The 25,588-nt window shown below is 38.4% G+C and overlaps 1 protein-coding gene across 1 annotated transcript in view; it reads left to right on the top strand.

Annotated features, from left to right (window-relative positions):
• CDKL3 (cyclin dependent kinase like 3) overlaps positions 1-25,006 on the top strand; it is an 86,648-nt gene extending 61,642 nt beyond the window's left edge. The window contains exon 11 of the mRNA XM_047076075.1: positions 24,968-25,006. Coding sequence (XP_046932031.1) covers positions 24,968-25,006 — 39 coding nt within the window. The remainder of the gene's footprint in view (positions 1-24,967) is intronic.
• The last annotated feature ends 582 nt before the right edge of the window (positions 25,007-25,588 follow it).

The raw sequence follows: 25,588 nt of genomic DNA, 5'->3' as shown, positions 1-25,588 counted from the left end.
GCCATTGAAAACATAGTTTGTTATATTCTTAGATCTCAAGAGAAAGGGATCACTCTATGCCACAGAGGACCACCTGGGCATACACCTGGGAAAGCACCAGGGTTGGTCGGGAAGCAGAAGGAAGGGCGGGGGGAACCTGGGAAAGAGCCTTTATCTTGGTTTCTATGGGAAGAAACGTGCAAGTCAGGGTAAGCAGTCTTAGGATTGGCTAGTTTGAGTAATTTCAGCAGGCTCTGGGATTTGGGGACTGTCCTTATTTGTCTCATACCTGGCCTTGGGGTGATTAGAGCAGAGGAATAGCAACCTGCAGTGTAAGAGCCTGATAAAGGATGTAGTTAGGATATTGCATATGAAAAGCATGCTGACAGGTGAGTTCTTTACTATCTCTAATAATTGGCTAGCCTTAGGAAGGAGCAGTCTCCTCAGGGTCAGTAAGATCTCAGAATGCCAAAGCATCAAAAATAAAGAAAATAAAAAGGTATGATTAATATGCAGGGATATGGAGAAAATTTTAAAGCAGAGGAAAACAAACCAAAGAATAGGAGAAAAATCACATATGTGATAAGGTACTAGTATCCAAGGTGTATCAAGAACTCTTAAAACTCAATAATACAAAGTCAGCCCAATTTTTTAGATGGACAAAGGACCTGCTGTAGACTGAATTGTGTTCCTTCACAGAATTCATATGTTGAAGTCCTAACCCCCCTCGTGACTGTATTGAAGATGAGGCCTTTATAGAAATAATTAAGGTTAATAAGATCATAAAGGTAGAGCCATGATCTAATAAGTGTCTAATTAGTGTACTTTTAAGAAGAGAACCCAGAGATCTTTCTCTCTCTTTCTCTTCCTACTTCTACCAACCCCTATGTGCATGCCCTGAAGAAAGGCCATGTAAGGGCACAGTGAGGAGGTGGTGTCTGTAAGCCACGAAGACAGACTTCACCACAGCCCAACAATGCTGGTGTCCTGATCTTGGACTTCCAGCCTCCAGAACTGTGAGAAAATAAATTTCTGCTGTTTAAGCCACCCCATCTATGGTATTTTGTTATAGTAGCCTGAGCTAAGACAGGATCTGGACAGATATTGTTCCAAGGAATATAGAAAATGGCCAATAAGCACTTGAAAATATGCTCAACATCATTAATCATCAGGGATATGCAAATCAAACCCCCAGAGATTCAGTGCCACTCCACACCCACACATTAGGATGACTAGAATCCAAAAGTCAGACAATAGCAAATGTTGGAGAGGATGTAGAGAAATTGTAACCCTTATACTCTGCTGGTGGAAATATAAAATGGTGCAGATACTCTGGAAAAATAGTCTGGCAGTTCCTTAAATAATTAAACACATAGTTACCTTATGACCCAACAATACTACTCCTAGGTACATACCCAACAGAAATGAAAACATATCTATATACACTGAAATTTGTACACAAATATTTATAATAACATTATTAGCAATAATTAAAAGTAGTAACAACCCAAATGTCCATCAGCTGAGAATGGATAAGCAAAATGTGGCATTTCCTTGCAATGGAACATTCTATGGCCTTAAAAAAGGAATAAAGTAGCAATGCATGGTACAACATGGATGAATCTTGAAAATATTTTGCTAACTGAAAGAAGCCAGTCACAAAAAGACCATGTATTACATGACTCCACTCCTATGAAATGCCTGGAACAGAGAAATCTATAGAGAAAGACAGAAAATAGGTTGTTAAAAACTTTCTCATACTTTCGCATATTGCCAAAATCAATTTGCTAGTATTTCACTTAGAACTTTCACATCTATGTCATGGGTGAGAATGAACTGTAATTTTCCTTTCTTACAATGCCCTTGTCAGACTTTGGATCAAATCATGCTGATTTAGTAAAATTGGTTGGGAACTGTGCAATCTATATAGCTATTCAGATATTCACTCCCCTTTTTTCTAAGAGATCATACATCCTTGCCTTTGTGATTTGTAGTAGCACCTATGAAGGAGGTACATTTCCTTGACCCACTGAGTAGAGATTGAACATCTGACTTGCTTTGGCAAATGACATGTAAATGGACAAGCCATACACTATGTCTGAAAGGATCCATTATGTCTTTGTGCCATCTCTCTTGTTCTTTATCTTCTGACATTAGATGATAACAGTAAATCCCAAATAGTTCCTTCAGCTCGGATCACAGGGATGTGAGCCACAGCATACCCACAGCTTGGAGAAGAGCTGCAACAAATCTGTTGCATCTGAAGCGTAACATGAGAAAGAAATCCTCATTGTTTTGAATCACTGAGACTTAGAGATTATTTGTTTCCACAGAGTAAGATAGCAAAATTTCACTACTCTTCGAAAGATTTTATGTAAGATTAGTTTGTTTTTTTAAGTTTGTTTGTTTATTTATTTATTTTGAAAGAAGGAGGGAGGGAGTGAGAGAGGAGCGGGGGCAGGGGGAGGGAGAGAGAGAGAGAGAGGGAGAATGCCAAGTAGGCTCCACACTCAGTGAGGAGCCTGACTTTGTGGCTCTATCCCACGACCTTGGGATCATAACCTGAGCCGAAATCAAGAGTCAGACGCTCAACTGACAGAGCCATCCAGGTGCCCCAGATTATTTTCTTATTAAAATGATAAAATGTATCGGTGAAGCCATCTGGGCCTGGAGTTCTCTTTGTGGGAGTGTCTTCCACACTTCCTTCCCTTTGACCTCTCTCTCCTTTCATTTAGTTTTCATGGTTTTGTTTCATAATGAAGTATTCATACATCTGAATAAATTAATATCTGGGCTGTGATTAGATACTTTTCTTCTTCTTCTTCTTCTTCTTCTTCTTCTTCTTCTTCTTCTTCGGTTATTAAAGAAACTCAGCAGTAGATTTTTTTTTCAAGTAGTATCTATACCCAATATGGGGTTTGAACTCACAATCCTGAGATCAAGAGTCACATGTTCTACCAACTAAGCCTGCCAGCCAGGTGCCCCACTTGTCTTTAATTTTTTTTAAGTCCATTATGTACTCTTTCTAAAGTTGTGCTACTACCACACAAACTAATGTCAGATAAAAAAAACTATAATCCAAATATTCTTATAACTCTTCAGTGGCAATAGCACAACATCACTGTTGCTACAAGCCCTACTTAATTGTGAATTTTGGAGTATCTAGGAGACTGATTTATATCAGGAAGAAGAGGGAAATAATGTGGTCACATGGGTGAGAGATCAGCTTTGAAATTGTAGAGGACAAACCTGAATGTGTGATTGGTGCAAAGCCAAGCATTAGTAATGTACTTCAATAAAAAGATGGGCTTGGGGCGCATGGGTGGCTCAGTTGGTTAGGCGACCGACTTTGGCTCAGGTCATGATCTCACAGTTTGTGAGTTCAAGCCTTGTGTCAGGCTCTGTGCTGACAGCTCAGAGCCTGGAGCCTACTTCAGATTCGTGTCTCCCCCTCTCTGTACCTCTCCCCTGTTCATGTGCATGTCTCTCTGTCTCTCAATAATAAATAAATGTTAAAAAAAATAAAAAGATGGGCTTTACGTTGGCCTTGAGCTGAGGACATTGTTACTTGATATAGGCTAGAGGTCTTGTGCTTTGGTACTATTCTAGATTTTCTGAACTGAATATCTAGTACACTTCTTCATGAGTTCATCATTCCCCAGGAAGGCACTTCTGTCCTCCCACTGGCGAAATGCATCAAGATATTTTGCATCTGGATGAGTTTGTTTTTATCAAACGCCTAATCGTAATTCTAATTTTTTTTAATGCTTTTATTTATTTTTGAGACAGAGAGAGACAGAGCATGAGCAGGGGGAAGGGCAGAGAGACAGGGAGATACAGTATCTGAAGCAGGCTCCAGGCTCTGAGCTGTCAGCACAGAGCCCGATGCGGGGCTTGAACTCATGGACTGTGAGATCATGACCTGAGCTGAAGTTGGACGCTAAACCGACTGAGCCACGCAGGCGCCCCTAATCCTAATTCTAGATGAGGCTGGATCCAAACTTCCCTCAAATTGGCTTGTCTCTCATTCTGCAGCATCACCTGACTTCATTAGAATCCAAGGATCCAAGGGACTCACATCGTGTTGGCAACAGCAGCAGTGTGTGGGAAAGTTTTTAATGACCAACTCCTTTTATTTGAAAGTTAGATCCTATTAATTAATTGATTTTTTTTTTTTTGCTGCTGCTGCTACTTGTTTGTTGTTTTTCTACGAATTTGTCCATTTCACCTAAATTTCTAAATTTGTCAGGATAAAGTTGTTCATAATATTCTCTTATTATAAAAATCTGTAGGATTTATAGTGAAGTCCTCTTTTTGATTATTGACAGTGAAAATTTCTATTTTCTCTCATTTTTCCTTGGTAATTTTTTTTAATGTTTATTTTTGAGAGAGAGGGAAAGAGAACATGAGCAGGGGAGGGGCAGAGAGAGAGGGAGACACAGAATCCTAACCAGGCTCCAGGCTCCGAGCTGTCAGCACAGAGCCTCATGTGGGGCTTGAACTCACAGACCATGAAATCATGACCTAAGCCAAAGTCAGATGTTTAACCTACTGAGCCACCCAGGCGCCCCTCCTTGGTAAGTTTTGACAGAGATTTATTAGTTTCTACGTCTTCAATGAAGATGATCCTTTCTCTGCTTGTTTTTTATGTCATTAATGTTTGCTTTTATCCTTAATTTTTTCCCTCTACTTTCTTTAGCATAAATTTTGTGTTCATTTTCTAACTTAAATCGTTATCAGCCACTGCTCTTTTTATAATAAGCATTTTAAAGTGATAGGTTTACCTCTAAGCACAAATTTTTACCTCTGCGTCACACAAATTTCTATATGTAGTATTTTCATTATTGTTCAGTAAAAGGTATTTTCTAATTTCTCTTGTGATATCTGCTTTGACCCATGAGTTACTGAGAAATGTAATTCTCAGTTTCCAAACGTATGAGGATCTTTGAAATTACTATTTACCTTAATTAGAGTGTGGTCAGAGAATACAATCTGTATTAATTCAGTCCTTTGAAATTTATTGACTTGTTTTATGTACCAGCATATAGTAAATTTTTTAACTTTAAAATAATGTGTATTCTCTAGTCATTGGGTACAGTATTCTCCAGGTGTCAGTTCAAGACTGTTGTGTTATTCAGATCTTCAAATCATTTCTTATTCTTTGGCTGTGCCTATTCTAACAGGTATCGACAGGTGTGTGTTAAAATTTCAAACTATGATTATGGAATTCTCTATTTCTCCTTTTAATTTTATTTTTTCTTTATGTACATTTAAGGCTATGTTTTTGGTGCAAAAATATAGATTTATTACATTTTCCTGCTGAATTTTACCTTTTTTGGTTATGAAATATCTCTCATCTTTGTTCATTATGAAATATTTCTTGCCATAAAGTCTACTTGATCTGTTATCAATACAACTACACTAGCTTTGTCTGTTTAGAGTTTGTATGGTACATTTTTAATTTTGACTTTCAATATTCCTATGTATTTATATTTCATCTAAATGGTTCTTTTAGAAGCAGCATAATTTTAATTTTTTTCAATCCAGTCTGACAATTCATGTGTTTTATTTGAAGGATTTTATTTAGAGCCATTTATATTTAATTTAGTTATTGCTATCTTTGGTTTTAAATTTATCAGCTTACTGTTTATTTTCCATTTGTTCTACTTGTTCTGTTTTTTCCCCCTCCCTTTATTGCTTTCTTTGGATTTTTTGAGTATTTTTATTTTTCAATATTTCCCTTTTATTTGTTTGTTAATTATACTCTTTTACAATTCTCTGTAGACTATCGCATGCATCTTTGACTTACTAGAGTTTAATAAAATTAGTACTTTTACTTGTTTTTGGACAATGAAAGGACCTGAGATTATCTTTACTCCTTATACTTCTCTCCTGACTTATGTGTTATTTTTGTCATGTATTTTAATTATGTATGTGTTAGTTCTACAATACATTATTATTGTTTTAGACAGTTAATATTTAACATTTTTGTTGCTATGTATTTTCCTCCCAGAATCTCCAAGCTTACATCTGGGATCATTTTACTGAAATTTGCCTGAAAACTACCCTTTCATACTTCCTTTAATGTAGACCTGTTGGTGACAAAGCCACACATTTATGTTTTTCTGAAAATATCTTTATTTCATTTTCATTTTAGGGCTTTTGAAATGGATTTTAAGTCTTCAGTTGAATGAGTTTTGACAATTGTATTCACCCATGCAATACTACCTGAAACAAGATCTAGAACATTTCCATTACCCTAGTCCTTTTTCCAGGGAATTTTCTACTCCCCCTTAATCCAAACACTTTCTGAGTTCTGACACCATAAATTAGTTTTGCCCATTTTCAGACTTTGAAATCTGAATTGTATAAATAGAATACAGTGTGTATACTTTGGTGTGATGTTTTGAGATTCATCCATGGTTTGCAGGTGTCAGTTATTTGTTACTTTTTATGGCTATGTAGTGTTTTGTTGTATGAAAATCGAACAGTTTCCTTATCCATTCTCCTGTTGACACATATTTGGGTTGTTTTAATTATTATGATTAAGGATACTATGAACTTTCTTGCACAAGCCTCTTTGTGGATATGAACCACTGTTTCTCTTGGGAAAATACTTAGAAGTAGAATTCCTGGGTCATAGGGTAGGTATATATTCAAATTTTTAAGAAACTACCAAGGAGTTCTCTAAAATGAGAGAACTCTTTGAACACCCATCAACAATAGATAAGAGTTCCAGTTGTACCATATCTTTATAAACATTTCATACATAAGTTGTTTTCATTTTATCCATTTTAGTGGATGTATATTAGCATCTCATTGAGGTTTTAATTTGCATTTCCCTAGGGAATAATGATGTTAAGCATCTTTTCACATGCTTATTTGACATCCTCATATCTTTTTTGTTAACTGTTCATATATTTTGTACATTTTTTGCACATTGTAAATTGGAATGTTTGCTTCTTATGAGAGAGAGTGTGCACAAAGGGGAGTGGCAGGGAGAGATGGAGAGAGAGGATCTCAGGCAGGCTCCACTTTGTCAGCATAGAGCCCCACACAGGGCTTGATCCCACGAACGATGAGATCATGACCTGAGCAGATATCAAGAGTTAGACACTTAACCAGTTGAGCCACCCAACCACCCTGGAATGTTTGCTTTTTTGTTGCTAGTTTTTAGAGATTCTTGATATATTCTGGATAGAAGTCTTTTGTCACACATATGCATTATAAATATTATCTCCCAATGTGTGATATTATCCATTCACTTCCTTAAAGATATCTTCTTTTTATATAAAGAAATGGAAAGACATTCCCTGCTCATGGATTGGAAGAATAAATATTGTCAAAATGTCAATACTACCCAAAGCTATCTACACATTCAATGCAATCCCAATCAAAATTGCACCAGCATTCTTCTCGAAACTAGAACAAGCAATCCTAAAATTCATATGTAACCACAAAAGGCCCCGAATAGCCAAAGTAATGTTGAAGAAGAAGACCAAAGCAGGAGGCATCACAATCCCAGACTTTAGCCTCTACTACAAAGCTGTCATCATCAAGACAGCATGGTATTGGCACAAAAACAGACACATAGACCAATGGAATAGAATAGACCCAGAACTAGACCCACAAACGTATGGCCAACTCATCTTTGACAAAGCAGGAAAGAACATCCAATGGAAAAAAGACAGTCTCTTTAACAAATGGTGCCGGGAGAACTGGACAGCAACATGCAGAAGATTGAAACTAGACCACTTTCTCACACCATTCACAAAAATAAACTCAAAATGGATAAAGGACCTGAATGTGAGACAGGAAACCATCAAAACCCTAGAGGAGAAAGCAGAAAAAGACCTCTCTGACCTCAGCCGTAGCAATCTTTTACTCAACACATCCCCAAAGGCAAGGGAATTAAAAGCAAAAATGAATTACTGGGACGTTATGAAGATAAAAAGCTTCTGCACAGCAAAGGAAACAACCAACAAAACTAAAAGGCAACCAACGGAATGGGAAAAGATATTTGCAAATGACATATCGGACAAAGGGCTAGTATCCAAAATCTATAAAGAGCTCACCAAACTCCACACCCGAAAAACAAATAACCCAGTGAAGAAATGGGCAGAAAACATGAATAGACACTTCTCTAAAGAAGACATCCGGATGGCCAACAGGCACATGAAAAGATGCTCAACGTCGCTCCTCATCAGGGAAATACAAATCAAAACCACACTCAGATATCACCTCACGCCAGTCAGAGTCGCCAAAATGAACAAATCAGGAGACTATAGATGCTGGAGAGGATGTGGAGAAAAGGGAACCCTCTTGCACTGTTGGTGGGAATGAAAATTGGTGCAGCTACTCTGGAAAACAGTGTGGAGGTTCCTCAGAAAATTAAAAATAGACCTACCCTATGACCCAGCAATAGCACTGCTAGAAATTTACCCAAGGGATACAGGTGTACTGATGCATAGGGGCACTTGTACCCCAATGTTTATAGCAGCACTCTCAACAATAGCCAAATTATGGAAAGAGCCGAAATGTCCATCAACTGATGAATGGATAAAGAAATTGTGGTTTATATACACAATGGAGTACTACAGGGCAATGAGAAAGAACGAAATATGGCCCTTTGTAGCAACGTGGATGGAACTGGAGAGTGTGATGCTAAGTGAAATAAGCCATATAGAGAAAGACAGATACCATATGTTTTCACTCTTATGTGGATCCTGAGAAACTTGACAGAAACCCATGGGGGAGGGGAAGAAAAAAAAAAAAGAGGTTAGGGTGGGAGAGAGCCAAAGCATGAGAGACTCTTAAAAACTGAGAACAAACTGAGGGTTGATGGGGGGTGGGAGGGAGGGGAGGGTGGGTGATGGGTATTGGAGAGGGCACCTTTTGGGATGAGCACTGGGTGTTGTATGGAAACCATTTTGACAATAAATTTCATATATTGAAAAAAAAAGATATCTTCTTTTTAAAGAAAAGAAGAAGATGAAAAGCATGTGGTTAGGATTAGAATTCGCTTTTAAACATTTACAAATTCATCCTCACTGATAATTAGAAAATGTATTTTTAAAGTATCTGGAGAGAAAACTGTTGAATTTAGCCAATTGTCACAAATCCAAGTTAGAAAACATTTTGTCTGGGAAGACTTTGGGTAAAGTAGGTAATCTGATGCATTGCTAGTGGGAGTGTAATTGGTGCATGACTTTTGTAGCACTTTGAAAATACCTATCAGAAATAAAAATGTAGATACCTTTTGAACCAGAAAAAAAAAGATATATTCTTTTTAAGGTATAGTTTACGTAAAATAAAATGCACAGATTCTGTTTAGCTTCATATGTTGTGACAAATATACTTATGTAACAACCACCCAAAGCAAAATATAGAACAATTATATCAAAATATAGAACAGCCACCCAAAGCAAAATATATAACAAATAAACAATTATATATTTTTCAGTCAGTATCTCCTACCAGAGGCAACCGCTTTCTGACTTCTGTTACCACAGATTAGTATTATTTGTATTTGAATATTATATAAATAGAATCATATAGTATATATGTAAATGAACCATATAGTAGATATTCTTTTGTACTTGGCTTCTTTTTTTCACAGTGTTTTTGAGATTCATCAATGTTGTATATGTATATTCAATTCATTCCTTTTTTTATAGCTTTATTGAGATATGTCTAACAAACCATATAATCTATCCACTTAAAGTAGTTCATTCCTGGGGCACCTGGGTGGCTCAGTCGGTTAAGCCTCTGACTCTTGGTTTTGGCTCAGGTCATGATCTCATGATTTGTGGGTTCAAGCCCTGCATGGGCTCTGCGTTGACATTGCTACCAGCACAGAGCCCAATGTGGGGCTTGATCCCACAAACCATGAGATCATGACTTGAGCTGAAATCAAGAGTTGGATGTTTAATCCACTGAGCCATCCAAGCACCCCTAGTCTTTGTTTTAAAGTCTATTTTGTCTGATATAAATATTGCTATCCTGGATTTTTTTTTGCTTCAATTTTCATGAGAAAAGTTTTTCCATCTCTTCACTTTCAGTTGCTGACAGATTTTAATACTTTTTAAAAAATCAGTTTATTTATTTTGAGAGAGAGAGTGAAGGGCAGAGAGAGAGAGAGAATCACAAGCAGGCTCTGCACTGTCAGCACAGAGCCCAATGTGGGGCTTGAACTCACAAACTGTGAGATCATGACCTGAACCGAAATCAAGAGCCAAATGATTAATCAACTGAGCCACCCAGGCACCCAGATTTTAATACTTCTATGCATATGTTTATACAAATATTTTGTGGACATGTTTTCATTTTTCTCAGGCAAATACCTTTGAGTAGTATTGCTAGGTCATAGAGTAGATATGTACATTAAACTTTCTAGAAAAACTGCTAAAGAGTTTTCCAAAGCAGTGATTGAAGATTTAAGTTGTTACATATTCTTACCAATGTTGGGCTTATCATCTCTTCTTTTAACCATTTTAGGGGGGATGTTGTAGTATTTCATTGGGGTTTTAATTTGCATTTCTCTGATGAGTAATGACTGAGTCCCTTTTCATATGCTTTTTGGCTATTTGTAATGTGTTTTTGTTGCCCATTGAAGACTTCTGTTCATTTTTAATGTGTTCTTTGTCTTTTTTGTTAACTTATAGGGTTTTTTTAACCAGAGATCTGTATTCTGAATACAGATCCTTTATTGATAGAGAACATTTTTCCAGTACATAAGTATGTAGCTTGCCTATTCATCTTTCTTTTTTTTTAATTGTTTTTTTAATGTTTATTTTTGAGGGAGAGAGAAAGACAGATCATGAGCAGGGGAGGAGCAGAGAAAGAGGGAGACACAAAACCCAAAGCAGGCTCCAGGCTCTGAGCTGTCAGCACAGAGCCCGACACGGGGCTCAAACCCACGAACTGTGAGATTATCACCTGAGCTGAAGTCAGATGCTTAACTGACTGAGCCACTCGGGCGCCCCCTTCTTTCTTTCTTTTTTTAAGTTTAATTATTTTATTTATTTATCTATCTATCTATCTATCTATCTATCTATGTTTATTTCTGAGATAGAGAGACAGAGCATGAGTGGGGGAGGGGCAGAGAGAAAGGGAGACACAGAACCTAATGCAGGCTCCAGGCTCTGATCTGTCAGCACAGAGCCCCACGTGGGGCGCGAACTCACAAACCGTGAGATCATGACCTGAGCTGAAATCGGTTGCTGAACCGACTGAGCCACCCAGGCGCCCCTTTAATTATTTTTTTTTGGAGAGAGCATGAGCAGGGGAGGAGTAGAGAGAGAGGAGAGAGAGAACCTCAAGCAGACTTTGTGCTGTCAGTGCAGAGCCCAGCGTGGGGCTGGAATGTGAGATCACGATCTGCGCTGAAATCAAAAGTCTGATGCTTAACCGGCTGAGCCACCCAGGCACCTCTGCCTATTCATCTTTCTAATGGTATCTTTTGATGAGTAGAAATGTTGAATTTTGATGAAGTCCAACTTATCAATGTTTTCTCTTATGGCTAGTGCTTTCTATGAGCTAAATAAATTTTACCTGCCCCAGAGTTGCAAAGATACTCTCCTATATATTTTCTAGAAGTTTTACAGTAGTAATATTTGATTGATTTAGATCTAATCTTAAAGTATTTTTGCATATGGAATATAATGGAAGTTGAAGCTCATTATTTCCCCAATCAGATATCCTATTATTCTATTACCATTCATTAAAAATACTTTTCCTTTTGGGGCACCTGGGTGGCTCAGTCGGTTGAGCGTGCGACTTCGGCTCAGGTCATGATCTCACGGTTTGTGGGTTTGAGCCCCACGTCGGGCTCTGTGCTCAGAGCCTGGAGCTCTGTGCTGACAGCTCAGAGCCTGGAGCCTGCTTCGGGTTCTGTGTCTCCCTCTCTCTCTGCCCCTCCCCTGCTCATGCTCTGTCTCTCCCCATGTCAAAAATAAATAAAACATTAAAAAAAATACTTTTCCTTCCTTCCATTTAATTGATTTGACACCAGGGTGTGTGTGTGTGTGTGTGTGTGTGTGTGTGTGTTGGGGGTGGGAACCAAAATTGAATACAAATCATAACAAATGAATAAAATAGCCACAGTGGAGAGGGTAGAGAAGGAAAGAACTAACCTAAATAACTTTAGAAAAGAGTATTTTGGGGGCACCTGGGTGGCTCGGTCAGTTAAGCATCCAACTTCAGCTCAAGTCATGATCTCATGCTTCGTGAGTTCTAGCCACGCATCAGGCTCTGTGCTGACAGCTCAGAGCCTGGAGCCTGCTTCAGATTCTATGTCTCCCTCTCTTTCTGTCCCTCCCCCACTCATGATCTGCCTCTCTCTCTCTCTCAAAAATAAATAAATATTAAAAAAATTTTTTTAAGAGAAAAGAGTATTTTGCCTTTATACTGTAAAGCTAAAAACAAAAAGAACAGTACACAAATATTGTACTCTAGTTAGTAAATTCGTGTTTCACAGGAGCATGTGTTAACAATTCTGAAACTTTTATAAATTTTATGTATATTCTAGAATTTGAGCAAATAAGTATATTATGGAACAAACTCATGGTTTTTGTTTTTTTTCTTTTCTTTTAATTTTTTAAAATAATTACATCCAAATTAGTTAGCATCTAGTGCAACAATGATTTCAGGAGTGGATTCCTTAGTGCCCCTTACCCATTTAGCCCATCCCCCCTCCCATAGCCCCTCCAGTAACCTTTTGCTTGTTCTCCATATTTATTAGTGTCTTCTGTTTTGTCCCCCTCCCTGTTTTTATATTATTTTTGTTTCCCTTCCCTTATGTTCATCTGTTTTGTCTCTTAAAGTCCTCATATGAGTGAAGTCATATGATATTTGTCTTTCTCTGACTGACTAATTTCACTTAGCATAATACCCTCTAGTTCCATCCACATAGTTGCAAATGGCAAGATGTCATTCTTTTTGATTGTCGAGTAATACTCCATTGTATATTTATATACCACATCTTCTTTATCCATTCAGCCATCGATGGACATTTAGGCTCTGTCCATACTTTGGCTATTGTTGATAGTGCTGCTATAAACACGGGGGTGCATGTGTCCCTTCAAAACAGCACACCTGTATCCCTTGGATAGATACCTAGTAGTGCAATTGCTGGGTCATAGGGTAGTTCTATTTTTAATTTTTTGAGGAACTTCCATACTGTTTTCCAGAGTGGCTGCACCAGCTTGCATTCCCACAAACTCATGGTTTGTTTTTTTTTTTTTTTTTAATTTTTTTTTCAACGTTTTTTATTTATTTTTGGGACAGAGAGAAACAGAGCATGAACGGGGGAGGGGCAGAGAGAGAGGGAGACACAGAATCGGAAACAGGCTCCAGGCTCCGAGCCATCAGCCCAGAGCCTGACGCGGGGCTCGAACTCACGGACCGCGAGATCGTGACCTGGCTGAAGTCGGATGCTTAACCGACTGCGCCACCCAGGCGCCCCAAACTCATGGTTTTTATGAGATATAGATGCATGTATGTGTTTTCACATACACTTTTATATTTTTCTTCATTTTTTTCTGCTGATGCATCTCTAGCAATGAGTGCATCTAGTGCCTACATCTTTACTTCCAAATAGTATTTTTCAAAAAAAGATGACAAAGCTCTTTGAAGAAACGGCTGACTCCAGGGCTGGGGTAGGGAAAGTAGATGATGAGCCTGCAACATCTTGTTGTGCCAGAAAGTAAGGGAGTCCTTAAAAAAAATTTTTTTTAAAGGACACAGATTCCAACTGGAAGATGCTTTTAACAGTCAACTCTGAGACAATAGGAGCAACAAAACAAATAACAACAACAATGGAGTATAACGTATAAATACAAATCACTATCTAGGAGTCCATATACATATAAATAAATAATCGAAAAAAATAAATAAGCAGGGGGAGAAGACACAGCTCTTTCTTATAGTAGAATTACATTTAATAAATGTAAAAGGAATGATGAAAAAAAGAAAATCATCACTTGACATCACACTAATAATTATCACAGACAAGAATCATTCATGGATGCTAAAACTAAGATATTTGCATAGTGTCAAAATGTCTCCCACAAGATAACTTATTAATTACAAATGGAAGAGAATAATTTTACAGAAGAGAAACTTGTTAGAAAACACTTTAGTAAATTGGTCAAAGTGAACATTCACAGTTATGGGACAAATTGACCTAATTTACCACCTGGCAGGATGCATTGAAAATAACAACATTATTTCCTTGATATTCCTACCAAAAATACATGACCTGGAATCTAAACATGAGGAAATGTCAGAAAAACTAAAATCTGGAGCACTATACAAAACAACTGGCCTGAAACATTCAAAAGAGTCAGTCCTTGAAAGTCAGGGAGAGACTGAAGAACTCCTCCACATTGAAAGAGAAAGAGAGATGTGAAAACCAAATATAACATGTGATCCCTGACTGGAGGGTTTTGCTACAAAAGACATATGGGAAAATTGGAAGAACCTGAATGAGGTCTGTGGATTCAATGATAGTAGTATATTAATGTTAATTTCCTGCTTTTGATTATTGTATTCGGGTTAAGTAAGACAATACCCTTGTTCCCAGAGTTGCTTATAAATTCTAAGTTATTTGAGGCATCATACCAGGAATTTAGTCTCAAGTGGTTCAGGAAAAAACGTTCTTTGTACTTTTTTTGTAACTTTTTTACAAGTTTGAAGTTATTTCAAAATGAAACAGTGTTCACATCAGCATTGTTTGTATTAGCTCCAAATTGGAAACCTCACAAATGTTCATCAAAAGTACGATGGATAAATGAACTCTAGTGTATTCATATAATGAAATATTATATATAGCCACAAAGTGAACAAACTATACCCACATACAACAACTTAGATGTATCTCATAAATATAATATCAAAGAATTAAGCCAAATATAAGAAAGAATACATACTACATTATTCTGTTTTCATAAAGTTCAGAAACAGCTAAAACTGATCTGTGGTGACAGAGGTCATGATGGTGGTTACCTTCTGTAAAGCAGGAGACTGGACTGGGAGAGGCTAGTAATGTTCTCTTTCTTGACCTGCATGGGAGTCACCCATGTTCTGTTCACTTTGTGATAATTCGCTGAAGTGTTATGATTTGTGCATTTGTGTGTATGTGTGTTATGGTTTTAATAAAAGTTAAAGAAGACTTGTGACATTAAGAAGGAAATATGTTACTTTAAATATTTCTATAAGAAGAGAATAGATGAAAATGAATGAATTAAACACCAACTGAAGAAATTTTTAAAAGAACAGAATAAAACCAAAATAAAAGGGGTGAAGTAATAACTAGAAGAACAGAAATTCATGAAGTGAAAAATGGAGATATAATAGAGAATAAAATACAATAGAGAACAAAGCCACAAGTTAATTTTTTGATGAGACTAGTAAAATTGACAAGCCTGTTGTGAAATGGATCAAGAAAAATGGGGAAGAGGCAGCAGGCCAGGTAAGAAATGTGAAGGTGGCCATAAGTACTGACGCAGTTGAGATAAAAGCAAAACAAAACAAAAACTGTAAGAGAACATTGCCAGCAACCTCAGGCAAGTAAATTTCAAATTTTAAATGAACTAGAAGAATTTCTACAAAATATTAGTTAAAACTGATTCAAAAATAGAAAACCTGAATGATGCTATAAACAAGAAAAAGAATCAATTGTTGGGGCACCTGAGTGGCTCAGCTGGTTAAGTGTCCAACTTCAGCCCAGGTCATGATCTCGTGGTCTGTGAGTTCGAGCTCCACGTTGGGCTCTTGTGCAGACAGCTCAGAGCCTGGAGCCTGCTTCAGATTCTGTGTCTCCCTCTCTCTCTGACCCTTCCCCCCTCACACTCTATCTCTCTCTCAAAAGTAAATAAACATTTTAAAAATTAAAAAAAAAAAAAAAAAGAATCAATTGTTAAAACCCCAGGCCCAGAATGCTTAAAAAATATGTTCTTGCAAGGGCGCCTCGCTGGCTCAGTCAGTAGAGCATGTGACTCTTCATCCCAGGGTCATGAGTTCCAGCCCCACATTGCATGTAGAACTTACTTAAAAATTAAAAAGATAAACAAAAATGAAACAGTATGTTCTTTCAAACATTTAAGAGTGAGATAATTCCCAAGTCTTATTGCCCCTCCAGAAAGTTAAAAAAAAAAAAAAAAAAAAAAAGGGAAACATACCCTAACTCATCATATGAGGCTAGAATGTAATGTCTACCAGAACAGAGATATTTTTCTCTTTTGTTCATGATGTGTCCAAATGCCTAGAATAGTGCCTTGTATACAGTAGGCATTCAAAAAAAATTTTGTTCAGTGAATGGATGTGTGGAATAGTCTTAAAACTTAAGTCAGTCAAGGTCAATAAAACAAAGTAACAGCCCAATCTCACATACAGCTGCAAAATCCTAAACACGATATTAGCAAGCAAAATCCAGAATATAAAAAATGGTACTGTTTAATAACAAAGTTGGGTTTGTCCCAGAACACAAGGTTGGTAGGGAAGTCTAATGCTTTAGTCTACTACCCTAACAGATCAAAGGGAGGAAACACATTTATTTTAGACAAGGCAGGTCACAATTGGGAAATTACATAATTTATATTATTATATCTAAAATATATAGTAAATTCCTTTAAAAATCAATAAGAAAAAGACAACATACCTACAAATGAGCAAAGGATGGAATCAGATATTTCACAAAAGCAGGAAGATGAGTGAGGAATAACATGACAAGAGACTCAGCTTCATTAATAAGCAGGGAAATGGAAATTAAAATCACAGATTCCAGTTCTCACCTCACTCAGTAGGCAAACTAATTGTCAATACGAAGTGTTGGTGAGAATACAGAGCACTGGAATCTCTCACACAAGGCTGGTGGGAGTGCACACTGGGGCAACCACTGTGGAAAATCTGGCATTATCTAGGTAAAGTTGTAGATGGACTTACCCTATGCCCAACTGTTCCTTTCCTTGGTGTTTACTGTAGAGAAAGTCTTGCACATAGACTTCAGGAGATAAGTATAAGAATGTGTCCAGCAGTGTTGTTTATTATAGCAAAAAACTGGAAACAACCCAAAAGTCCATCAGCAATAGACTGGATAAATAAATAATTTAGTACACACACAGTGAAAATGAATGAACTATAACACATGCATCAACATCAATACATTTCATAGTATCTCACATTAAAATAAGTCAAGGGGCATCTGGGTGGCTCAGTCAATAAAGCATTCAACTCATGATCTTGGCTTAGGTCAAGATCTCACAGTCGTGAGATCAAACCCCACGTTGCGCTCCACACTGGGCGTGGAGCCTGCTTAAGATTCTGTCTCCCTCTCACTCTGACTCTCCCCCACTCACTCTCTCTCTTTCTCTCTCTCTCCTCAAAAAAAAAGCAAGTCAGAGTATAATTCCACATGCACAAGTTAAAAACATGTAAAACTATATCTTAAATACACAATATATGATTATATTACAGAGAAAGTCCAAGAAAGATAAACACAAAATTCAGGATAGCAGCTCTGTCTGCTGGGAATGTGAATAGAGACTGTACCAGGAACTTTATTGGTCCTAGTACTGTCAGATTTCTTGAGTCATGGTTCAAAGGAGTTCGTTTTATCATTACCATTATTATTATTTAAATATGCTAATTATATTTTTGTCAGTATGATTTTTTTATAATAAAAATATTTTAACAAAAAAAGAAGCAATTTTCCTAAGCTGAGGAATAGGGTGGCGATGGATATTGTTCTTGGAAGTCAATACAAGAAGTGCAGGACTCTTCCAGAACATCCCCACAAATGATTATCCAATTTCTATTTCATTTTTTAATTTTAATTTTTATGTATACTTCTATTGTTAAATATTTCAAAAAATACAAAAGTGAATAGAGAATAATATGATAATCACATATGTTTACTGCCTTATGTAAAAATAGGGGCGCCTGGGTGGCGCAGTCGGTTAAGTGTCCGACTTCAGCCAGGTCACCATCTCGCGGTCCGTGAGTTCGAGCCCCGCGTCGGGCTCTGGGCTGATGGCTTGGAGCCTGGAGCCTGTTTCAGATTCTGTGTCTCCCTCTCTCTCTGCCCCTCCCCGGTTCATGCTCTGTCTCTCTCTGTCCCAAAAATAAATAAATGTTGAAAAAAAATTAAAAAAAAAATAGTTGAAGCCCTTTGTGTAACCCTTCCCAATTACCTTCCCCTTCCTGCATCCCAATAACCATGGTTTTGAAATTTGTATCTGTCATTCCCATGCTTGTCTTTCTAGGTTTTTGCATGTAACCTTAGGAGTTTGTATTGTATCACTTGTATTGTTTGACATGTTTGGAATTTTATATAAATGACATTTTTCAGGATACATCCTTCTGCAACACATTTTTCCCCAGCATTTTTTAAAAGTGTTTATTCATTTTGACAGAGAGAGAGAGAGAGAGAGAGGACCCCAAGCAGGCTCTGCACTGCCAGCACAAAGCCCAACGCAGAGCTCAATCTCATGAACCAAGAGATCACAACCTGAGCCAAAATCAAAAGTCCAACACTTAATGGAATAAGCACCCAGGCACCCCTCCCCAACATTTTTTTAATGTTTATTCATGTTGATGTGGCAAGTTTTTTTTCTTTCTGAGTTTATTTATTTAGGTAATCTCTATGCCCAATGTGGGGCTCAAAACCATGATTCTGAGATCAAGAGTCTCATGCTCTAACAACTGAGCCAGCCAGGCACCCTGGCAGGATTCTTTGCATCCAGTTTTAATTTATGTTTCTAATGCTCCAAAATTTAAAAAACTTTTTGTTGTGGGAAATTTCAAATATATACAAGAGTAGACAGGGTATCACAATGGCCCTCCATGTACTTATCACCCAGATTATCAATTATCAACACATGGTCAGTTTTGTTTCATGTATTTCCCCACTCATTTCTTCCCCTCCTTTATTATTTTGGAGCAAATCCCAGGCATCATTTAACCTTTCCCTACATATTTCAATATGTATCTCTAAAAGCTAAGACCTCTTCCTACAAAGACATAATTCTATGTCTTTATAACAGTTATTAACACTTTGTTAATACCATCAACTATTCAATCAGTGTTCAAATATATTTCTCATATTTTTATATTCTGTTTGAATCAAGCCTTTGTTTTAATTTTTTAAATTGTTGATCAGCTGCTCTGCACAAGGCATTGAGTGAAGTTCTGTTGAACATGTGTTGAGCTGAAGATCTCATTCTGAGTGGAGGGCAACTGGCTCACTCCATTGATGGGGTGAGAATATAAACTTCTTCAGGTGACTTGTGGAAACTGGCAGCCATTTCCACAGATACCTGTTTTCTACATGACTGGTAATTGTTTAACTCTGTGCTAAAGTTGGTTTTGGTCCTTTTATACACCTGTGTCAAGACGTCCTGTAACATACTTTTATTCTTTTTTTTTTTTTAACATACTTTTATTCTTAACACCCCATAAGATGGCTATGCAGTTACTCAATATTTACCATATCAAGGAAGATCTAAATATAATACTTCTTTGTTGACTAGTATTTCATGCTAAGCAAATACTGATTTTGTCATCTTACCATTCTTGTTCTTTCTTGAAACTGAAGAAGGGTGTGGGATGAGACGAAAGTGTGAGGTGATGACAGAATGAGGAAATGTACATGAAAGTAGACTATAACCCAGAAGATACTCTATAAAGGTATAGTTTTCATACAACTAGCCACCCTCATTTCTCACATGTTTTACTTCTGTATTCACTATACTTACAGCTTTTCCTTAGTCCACTTGTCCAACATTCAGACTCTCATCCATCAGTTGGACTAATGCAGTCTGTCCTCCTCTGCCAGGTCCATCATGCAGGCTTAAAAGTGGTGCTCTCATTGTTTGCATAGTGGTGCCTATGTGACAACTTGAATATTTTACTCTTTTTTTGTGTGTAAAAATAGAAATTATTTGGAGTAGAAACATGAGGTTACTGATGCTAGTGATTAGAAGCATCACTTTTCTGAATGTGACAACATTAAGACAAAGCTGTTCCTGAGGGGTACTAAAAGCATGACCTTTTAGTCCCATCTGGACTCTTAGTCACATGCCAGATGACACGCTCAGTTGTGAAGAAAAGAAAAAAAGGAAATATCTACAAATATTGGAAGATAAATTGTTCAATACTATGATTAAAATGCAAGATGCAATTAGGGATTTTATAATGATTTTAGCTTTCTGGGAATGAACTGTCCTTACATTGTTTGACCAAACATCTGACTTTTGCATCTGTTTTCAGAAACACAAAACTGCCCCTAGTTGAATAATGCTTCCTCTCTCACAGTTCCCCACAGACCTAGAATCCTGGAGGTGTAGTGAGGAAACCAGCCTTGCCCCACCCCCACAAGGTTGTACTGCTCAGCCAGCCTGGAGTGGGGGACAGTGGGAGAAAGGGGGGCGTGGTCTGCTCTATCCAGGAGAATAAGCTACTCCTCTTTGCTTAGCTGCCCAGAGCAGTTACTTGAGGAGGAGCCATCTTGATGACACGTGCCCAGCCACATGGTCAAAATATGCTGCCCAGCTGCATTGTTTCCTGTTGTAGCAGGTGTTGTGGGTGTCATCCTCAGTTGGGCGAGGCAGGAACCCTGGCAGTCTCACCTGAAGTCCTGTTGACATTGGGAACTTGGCCCTGACCTAAAACCTCGTTTAGTACAAGACAGATTAGATTCAGCAATTAGGACTGCTGGTTTTCTGCAGCTGAGATCCAGTTGTAGTCGTTAACCTCACAGTTTTGGTCTCTAGGCTGGCTGACGTGATGCAGCATTGAGGGGTTGTGTGGCCTTCACCATCTCTTCTGCCCTTGGATTACACATACACCAAGAATGCATATCATAATTCATCACCAGGGAAAGGAGGCTAGAAGTGCTTCTAGCTCTGTGCCATATCTTAGGCCTAATACTTTGTGTATTTATTTTGGCAAAAGTTTTGGGAGCAGAGGAAGTCCTAGCTGGATTCTATCATTTCAATCTCTAAACATCACTGACAGTACGTTTCCCTGGATAGTTCCTCAAACTCAGCTGTGTTCAATTGTATTTTACTACATTTGTTCTCTAGAAGTAAATTCTGGGGGCGCCTGGGTGGCTCAGTCGGTTAAGTGTCCGACTTCGGCTCCGGTCATGATCTCACAGTCCGTGAGTTCGAGCCCCTCGTCGGGCTCTGTGCTGACCGCTCAGAGCCTGGAGTCTGTTTCGGATTCTGTGTCTCCCTCTCTCTGACCCTCCCCCATTCATGCTCTGTCTCTGTCTCAAAAATAAATAAACGTTAAAAAAAAAAAAGAAGTAAATTCTGTTTAGTAGTAGGGGAAATGGTCCCTGTGTTAAAATGTAGCTCATACTTTGAGATTCTTCTGTAAGAGGACCTTAGGAAAACAGTATCATCATAATAATAATGAACCACATCTTTATTGAACAAACAATGGTGAGTTGTATTTGGGTTGCCAATGTTTGTTTGCTAACTAGATTCTGAGCACTACTTGCATGGCAAAGAACCAAGTTTTCTTCCTTTTTTTATTCCCTATGGCATTTAGTACATGGCAGGGATTCAACAGCATAGGACAGCAAAGATGTGTATCAGAATAATAAAAATAATACAAGATAGAAAGTTGTGCTGAGAAAGAGGTATGAATGGTCTGTAGGATCAGAGAGGCGAGATGACCTTCCACTGGGGAAACTATAAAGGTTTCATGGGGTGGTGTCTCTTGACAGAAAGAAAGACCTTAATCAACTGAAATAAAAGCTATAATATATTGGATATTTATTATGTACCAGGCACTGCTTAATCTAACCTAATCCTCCCAGCAACTCTACAAGAAAGGTGCTTTAATCATTCCCATTTTAGAGTTGAAGCAACTTGTGCCTCAGGCAGAGTAAGTGATTTTATCAAAGTCAGTTAGCTGGTAGGTGACAGAGCCAGGATCCCAACCAGTCTGACATGAAGGTTATGCTCTTAAACACTGGGCTATCCCATCCCTTACATTCAGATGTGAATTCAGTGTTTCATTGTTTGATAAAATTTGGCTTATGTTCTAAAAACATTTACTAGCTGATGCGGCCAGAAAATAGAGTATGTGGAGAGTAGGAGAGTGAGGAATAGGTTGTTCCAGTAAGTCAGAGACCAATCTCAGAACTTGGAATGCTATCCTAAAGACCTGGGGGTTTTTTGGAAGGCGATGGAAGCTTTAAATGCCTATTAGTGAAGTGGCAGGACTAGGTAAGTGCTTAAGAAGACAGCTCAGTGTGAAGGGGGAGGAGGAGAAGCATACAAACCAGTTAGGTAACTATTGCAGTAGTGGTGCAGGAGTGAAAAGGCATGCACAGCCCCAAGAATATGTGATTTCCTCCTGCGAGTCTAGTTGGGATTGTTTCATTTTAAGAAAATAAAACGTTCAAAGCTCTAGTCTCACAACATGAGAGAGAACATGAATTAGCTTTACAAAATGTGCTCTTTTGGAAACTTTAAAGATAGAATTTGATTTAAAGAATTTTTTTTGCACATAAATCTTTGGGAACTGCATAAACTAACCTTTGTGTTTATGTAATATTCTTTTTTTTAATTTTTTTTTAATGTTTATTTTTAAGAGAGATACAGAGTGCGAGCGGGACAGCAGTAGGGGAGGTTAGAGAGATAGGGTGACACAGAATCCAAGGCAGGTTCTAGGCTCTGAGCTGTCAGCATAGAGCCCAATGCAGGGCTCAAACTCATGAACTGCGAAATCATGACCTGAGCGGAAGTTGGACGTTCAACTGACTGAGCCACCCAGGCTCCCTTGTGTTTATGTAACATTCTCAAAGGAACATTTGTCAATCAGTACAAAGGAATATAGGGAGTATGTATATATCCCTCACAACCCCTCCCCCCCTTTTTGTACATGACTCTACTTTCTCTTCAATTCCTTGTGAACGACACTGAGGTTCTTACAGGTCTGATAAATTCCTAAAATATTTCCAAAGAAACAGAAACTAGTAGAATCCGGCATTGGAAAACTCTCATAGACTGTTGCTTCTGGATTGGGCGCTGGATTTGCAAGCAATTTCCTCGCCCACGGTGCTCACTCACATTCCTGAGCTCTGTGTATAGGTCTGAGACAGTGTGTGTGACACCATGACATTGGCTAATTACATGGAGCCTCCTCTTATCCAAGAGAATTGCTCATGAGTATGGAGGCTCTCTAATTTTCCTTTCGGGGGATTTCATCCATGATTCCCCACCCTGAAGTGCAGAATAAACAAATAATAAATATTAGGTTGACTATGAGATTCCATCACCCACTCTCTGAAGTTTTATCGGATAAGCTAGAAATAAGCCCCATTTCATTTTACAGTCTGTGGGAATGGCAGTATTTCACACCTCTCCACTGGTCAACATCTTTTTTTTTTCCTCAAAAATTTTTAATGTTTGTTTACTTATTTATTTTTTGAGAGAAAGAAAGACAGAGTGCGAGTGGGGCAGGGGCAGAGAGAGAGGGAAACACGGAATCCAAAACAGGCTCCAGGTTCTGAGCTGTCATCACAGAGCCCAATGCAGGGCTAGAACTCATGAGCTGGGAGATCATGAGGTGAGCCGAAGTCGGATGCCTAACCGACTGATCAAAAGTCGTCCCCTCGTCAACACTTTTTATATTCTGACATGACATATATTCTATAAGTGACATTATAGTATTATTAGTTCCAAGTATGGGAGTGATTATGTTTAAAATGAGTTTTTATCTTTTAGAGATACATATTGAATATTTATACATGAAATTATATGATGTCTAGGATTTGCCTCAAAATAACACTGGATGGAGGGGCGCCTGGGTGGCGCAGTCAGTTAAGCGTCCGACTTCAGCCAGGTCACGATCTCGCGGTCCGTGAGTTCGAGCCCCGCATCGGGCTCTGGGCTGATGGCTCGGAGCCTGGAGCCAGTTTCCGATTCTGTGTCTCCCTCTCTCTCTGCCCCTCCCCCGTTCATGCTCTGTCTCTCTCTGTCCCAAAAATAAATAAACGTTGAAAAAAAAAATTAAAAAAAAAATAACACTGGATGGAGAAAGTCAGTGGGGATGCAGATAAAATAATGATAGGTATGGGCTGATGATTGTTGAAGCTGGATAATGCATGCATGGGGGATCGTTATATTATTCACTATATAAATTAGTGAACAATTATTAGCTTTGCAAAAGGTTTACTTGCATATGTTTGAAACTATACACAATTTTTAAATGATCACTCTTTAGATTTTGGATCGAGTACTACAATGAAAAAGAAATATTGATGAATTGTTTCTAGAAACATGTGCATACATAGTCATTGCTCTTCTCAATGCATAGTGCACCAGTCTGTCCCCTGTCTCCAAGCCTACACTAACTCTGTAGAGCTGTGATTATTTTCCTATGCATTTGCCCGTGCTTTTTATCTATATTCTTAGAGCTTTTTCTACTCTACCTTGTCTCTTCCTTTAGATTAGTAATCTCATCATGGCATGACTTTCCATGTAACCAGCCCTTCATCCATCATAGTATGATTTCTCAAGAATGATAAAGTAAAATGCTAAAGAAAGGAGATCAAATAGTGTAAGCAAATATTTTTCAAAAGGCTTGCAAAGGGATGGTGATTATCTAAATGTTGGCCTATGTGTCATGAACATCTGAGTCCAATTCAGACACAACAGTGATTCTCCCTGAAGCTGGGAGGGAATACATCCTTCTTTTTCTTCTTGTAAATCAGAAGTAATTTGGTCTCAGGGTAGAGAAGGGAGGGAAAAGGGAAGGAAACATAGACGAGAATGGCAGCTGTGTTCTCCAGTGAACCAGTGATTATTCCAGAATTCATCCCCAAACGGTGGGGACCATGGACCTGCCCCCCAGAGGCTGTGCTCACAGCATTGGGTCTGGTCTTACTGGTGTGGCTCTAACACAGCTCTAATTCTTCTAGGTAGGTGAAATTGTCGCCAGTAGTCTTCTGCAGCCCCTTTTCCTCTTTTAGCCTAGAGTTGTAGAAATTTTTATTGCGGAGAAAGGTTAAAGCATCATTTTAAAGGTATCCAAAGGCCCTGAATGTGCACAGATTTGTTCCAGGTCATATAATTACCCCACAGGGCCCATGATAGACACTAGGTCTCAGCACTATTGGCCAAGTCCCCACCTCCTGGAAGTTTGTTTTGAAAATTTTAGTCCAATAAGGAGTCAAGCAATATGTTAAGTGCCCTGTTTAAGAACTATGATCTCTAGCTTGGGCCTTCAGAAGGAAGTGTAGGGCAGGTGGCTTACCTGCGGAGATGTCTGAGTGAAGGGAAGTGGTGATGTCTTCAGCCGTTTCTGGCCTCCACACTGAAACTGGAACTACATTCTTGGTTAGGAAATAAAGAAGGAAGTGAAGCAGATTCATCACTGCTTAAGTAGCCTGGTATGCGGAGCTGGGATTCTCGATTCTCTAGCTGTTGATTGAGGCAACAGGACGAAACTTTCTCATGCACACGCTGGGCCCCAGCTGAGAAGGGCGGGGAACTGCCAGTTGTCAGAATGGACCCACTCACCGGCGTTCTCTGCGTGCTCCAAGGAGCTCCCTGGGAACTGCGGCGGGCTTGTGTCTTCTCCAGCATTGCTC

This window comes from Lynx rufus, unplaced genomic scaffold (assembly GCF_022079265.1).
Source record: "Lynx rufus isolate CCGP_SWC_20201006 ecotype Redwood Valley unplaced genomic scaffold, mLynRuf1.p SCAF_1, whole genome shotgun sequence".
NCBI lineage: Eukaryota > Metazoa > Chordata > Mammalia > Carnivora > Felidae > Lynx > Lynx rufus.
The sequence above is the reverse complement of the archived record's forward strand: the minus strand, read 5'-3'. Positions and strand labels throughout refer to the sequence as shown.